At 42.1% G+C, this 4,876-nt stretch overlaps 1 protein-coding gene across 1 annotated transcript in view; it reads left to right on the top strand.

Annotated features, from left to right (window-relative positions):
• Nucleotides 1-4,876, top strand: part of Ank3 (ankyrin 3) — a 368,541-nt gene that overhangs the window by 168,269 nt on the left and 195,396 nt on the right. Inside the window, exon 9 of the mRNA XM_023706118.1 lies at nucleotides 8-83. Within this exon, the coding sequence (XP_023561886.1) occupies nucleotides 8-83 (76 nt within the window). The remainder of the gene's footprint in view (nucleotides 1-7; nucleotides 84-4,876) is intronic.

The raw sequence follows: 4,876 nt of genomic DNA, 5'->3' as shown, positions 1-4,876 counted from the left end.
TACATGTTGCATCGAAAAGAGGAAACGCAAATATGGTGAAACTACTGCTTGACCGAGGAGCTAAAATTGATGCCAAAACCAGGGTAAGAATATTACTTATTTACTTACACTTTTCAAAAAGTAGAAACACTTCCAAATACTTTTGCATTGTTTAAACACTGGCTTTATTTTTGTTTCCTGCGTTGTAGTTGCTTGAGCCATGACTATCCCATTTATTCCTAAAAGGAAGTGGCCGTCCATATGTGTAAGTTAGTACGTAGTGTCTGGCTTTAATTGTAGGAATAAGTCTGAGGTCTAGGGTTTTCACTGAGTTTTCAAGAACTAACACTTTCATGTGAACTCTTGGAGCAGTGTGGTATAAAGCTGACTACTTTTCCACTAAAATCAAACCTGTGCACTCCTTTGTGCTGCAGTAGGAATATAAAATGTTGTAGCTGCCATAGAAAACACTGTGAAATTTCCTCAAAAAGATTAAAAATTGAAGTATCAAGTTATCTAGCAATTCCAATTCTGGATATATCTCAAAAGAATTGAAAACAGGTTTCTAAGAACTGTTTTCACATTTGTGTTCATCACAGCACTATTCATAATAGCCCAGATCGGAGGCAGCTCAATGTCTGTTCATAGGTGAATGGATTCATACAGTGTAGGACATACTACAATGGTGTATTGTTTAGCTTTACAGAGGGAGGAAATCGTGTCACATGCTACACTATGGAGAGTCCTTGAGGACATCATGCCAAGTGAAATAAAGCAGCCATAAGAGACAGATACTATATGATTTCACTTTGATGAAATCTCTCAGGAGTTCGAATCATGCAAGTGGCTGGGAACGTGTATGCTTAGCATGCAGGAGGTCCTTGCTCCACCCCCAGCTCTAAACAAGGCAAGAAACGACATGGAATTAGAAAGGACAGGTGTAGTTGCCAGGGGTTGAGGGAAGCCAGAGGTGCAGAATTGTGTGGTGATGAAGTTTTAAATTAAAAAAAAGCAAGACAGAAAAGTTCTAGGGACCTATAGGCAACAGTGTAAATACAGTTAATATCCATGAAGTATCTAGTCTAAAATGGTTATGAAGGTAAATTTTATTTGTACTTATCACAATTAAATTTTTGGAAACATTCAGGACCACAGACATTTCTAACTAGAAGTTCATAGTATGTTGCATGCAAAGAGGCGTTGGGAGGGATTTTTGTTTCAGCAGCGTTGGGTTCAAACCCAGGCCCACGTTTGTGGGGCCGAGGGGCGGAATGTGACCTAGAATCTGGTTCTAGACCAGCTTGCTTGCTGCAGTCCAGTTAACCTCTGCACTCCACATTTCTCTATTTGAAGATAAAGGAAATTGAAGTCCATCTTCATCCAACTGACGTGTATATAGTAGGTCGACGTAAAGTAGGCCAGAAATTATTCCCCATCATTACCAGTGTGTCTCGTAGCCCCTTCTAGCCAAGAGATTTTTCTCTTTCCATATGTCATGGGTTTGGGTTTTTTTTTATCAGATCTGAGCAACAGCCTCACCATGAACATGCACCGATTTTTTAGGCAGCTTCCCTGCTGTGTCTTGGGCTCGACCATTGCAGTGCTGCGCATTGTCCCTTTCCCAAATCCTAACCTCCAGTTCTTGAAAATTAACTTGGTAACCTTGCCTTGATTCCTGCAGCTCTTTAACTCACTTCCTCACTTGTTAGTCATTGTGTTCATTGAGGAACCAGTAGCTGACTCCTGCATGTCCACCATGGGCCAGACTGTGACAGAGCAGGACAACGCTACCTCTGTCTTTGTCAAGCTCATGGGCTAGGTTGTCGTCCCTAATCCAGGCCATCCACGGGTATTCAGCAAGACATGCAGACTTTTTTTTTTCCTAGTGACTGTTGAATCTGAAAATCATGTATGTATGGTACAAAAAAATAAGCTTTCTAGAGCAGAAAAGTGAAGGTGATGAAGACTGACCCCCAAAAGTTCTCTCAGTAGGGAGCTTACCGAGCTGGCTTGGGCATGTTTCAGTAGGAAGGCATTGTCCAAATATAAAGAGCGCTAGCATTGTTTCTGTAAGGGTCAGGGGTCTTCTGCTAGGCATATGTTATTTAAAGAGGCTGAAAGCAATAAAGATTAGAGATGCATTCTTTTTGCCATGTGGTTATCAGGTAGAGGCCCAGAGCAATGATAGACAGAGGGACTCTCAATAAAAGGGGAATGAGAGATGCAGGAGCAAGGCAAAAAAGCAGAGCTTGAGGACACAGATCCCTGGGCATCCACTTGGATTTTGGTTGGTTTGTGGGTTGGAAATCACCTTCTTTCCCTGTCTCTGGATACAGTCATCCCGCACCAGAATAGCAAAATCACTTTCCACTTTGCACTGTTTACCAGACACTCAACATCCTGTATTTAATGCAGCAGGAGCAAAAACAGGGTACATGAGAAGAGCACATGGGGTCCTTACAGCAGAGGGCCTGGAGATAAAACAAATATTCTCCCAGGTAAAAGTACCAGTTGGGTGAAATCACATAGGCAGGCAGGATTGCTGCGTCCTTTGCCTCGCTCTTCTCCAGGGCTGTCCTACATCAACAAAGGTGCTGACACCTTTCACCTCCTGCTCAGGTTTGACTTCCAATTACTTTTATTCAGGGCTAGACAAATGAGATGTGGGTGAAAAGGAGACACTTAGGGGGCAAGAAAACAGAAGAGCCTAGCGAGCTCATGGGGAAAGAGTGTCCCATGTGTCCAGAGTGGTTTTCTGGCAGGCCGAACAGAAGAAAGTGTCATGTGCAGCAAATGTGTGGACTGTTTGTGTTCCTCTGGTGGAAGCTTCCCTTCTCTCTGCCCAGATGACCAAACAACAGTTGGGAGTTAGTGACCGGAATGCAGGGAGCTAAAATGTCAAGAAGCCACGGGAAGAAACCTAGATACAGAAAATAGAACTTTCTATGAATACAAGGTTTAACTACTCAACCCAGTAGTAGCTTTTAACAAAGTTACTCATTCACCTACTACCTACTCAGTACTTCCTCCTGTCTACTTCTTTTGCATTCAACATATCAGGGGTGTCCTGGTGTTACAGGCCTCTCCTGACTTCGCCCCAGAGGCCAGGCCCCGGCTCCAAAGGGCCTCCTCCGCTCTCTTCCCAGCGCTGGCTGCAGACCTACTCAGGATGCTGCTCACAAGGCAGCACTTAATTTGACTTTTTTTAAACAATCCTTTCATTCAAGGAAGTAAGTTCTCCAAGAAAATAAATATTCCAAAGTCATGGCCTAGTCACTCTCAAAGAACAATAACTTAAAACACTGCTTCCTCCTTAGAGTTCCAAGGAAGATGGGAGCTGGAGCAAAGGACTAGATGTCCATGTCAGTCAAGACTAACCAAAAACAATTTCTTCCTATTACACAAAAGCATATTGATACTCTTCATCTTTCTGTCAGAGATGTTAGAAGTTAACTGAAAGTGTTCAGGGCAAAAGGACAAGTGTCCAAGGAACGCCCTTCACTCTCCCACCACGGGTTCATCTGTCGAAGGTGGAATATGTCCGACAGCTGTGAAGGTTTGTCAGAACCTGGAGGGACCAACTTGCTGCCCTTCCCCAGCCCTGATGATTTTCCACAGAATCGGAAAGTGTGACACCCTTGCCAGATTGGGAGTCTGAAAGCCCCAGATCAATGTCACCTGCCTGGTCCTCTTGAGAAGCTACCACATGGCTCAGGACCACTTTTATTTTAGTTAATTGCTATGTGGCCTGAGCTGTGGGGCTCAGCAAGTAGCCTGCTTTTCCTCCTGTTCTCCCTTGATACATGTTGGTCATGCTCACATCCAAGTTCCTTGAAATAACTTGTTACTACCTCAGCATGTAAATGCTCCTCAGTTGTCAACTACAAATATCTCCAATTATCTTCCTTCTTTAAAGAGTTGAAGTGTGGCTACAATCAATAAGTTTTTATTGTTTTTCAAATTATTAAGCTTAATTTGACTTTTTAAATCAGATCATCCGTGCTCTTAAAAGCACCTTCCCATATTTGAAATCAAAGTGTATGACATTTAAAAGTGTACTACCTAGAATTTTCCTTAGTTCTTCAAAAGTCCATTGCTTACACAAAATATATTCACCTCGTGTGAGGCTTAGTATATGCAGTTATTTGATGTTGATAATGTCAAAAATAAAGTGTGTTTAATTATATTACAGAATTCTTGTTCGGGAAGTGATATAATATGTAATACTTAATACATATAATAAAATATTACCATAGAATATAATATTCAGATTGTAGTAGGAACATATATTGTAATGCCTATTACAGTAATCGCACAAAAAAAAAAGGGTTTTTTAAGGTAAGAAGTCCAAAAGGAAGCCTGGCAAAGCTAGAGAACAATTAAATGACTAGAATATTACATAATCTGAACCTAACTGAAAAGAAGACAAGAAAGGAGAGACAAAAATCACAGAGAGCGGTATGGGGAAACACACAGCAGACAGCATAAGAGAAGGCCTAGTCTCCGCGAGCAAGCTGAAATTTTCCACACACAGAGAGGGCAGGAGGATTTCACCTTCTTTTAGTTTAATTTTAAACATATAGAATAGGTAGTAGTAAAATAGAGAAAAGAATTAGAAATTGTTCTCCCTCCTATACGTGAAGAGCAGAAATGAACTCTTGCTCTTAGAGTACGGAATGCCTGTGTTTATAGAGCGACTGCGACGCCAGCCGGAATATAAGTCCTGATGCCAACCATGTATCTGCCAGGTGACCTCGGGTAGGCACAGGAATCCCTGGGGCAGCGCGCCCACCTCTCCATGGACCTCCTGATGCAGTTCTCACGAAATGGTGCTCCAGATTACTCTAGACCTCAAATGCAAAGTACCTGCAGCAGAAGACGATCAAATGATACTGTC

This window comes from Octodon degus, unplaced genomic scaffold, assembly GCF_000260255.1.
Source record: "Octodon degus isolate 3935 unplaced genomic scaffold, OctDeg1.0 scaffold00240, whole genome shotgun sequence".
NCBI classification, from domain to species: Eukaryota; Metazoa; Chordata; class Mammalia; order Rodentia; family Octodontidae; genus Octodon; species Octodon degus.
Note: the sequence above shows the minus strand (reverse complement) of the source record. Positions and strands in the feature narration are given on the sequence as shown.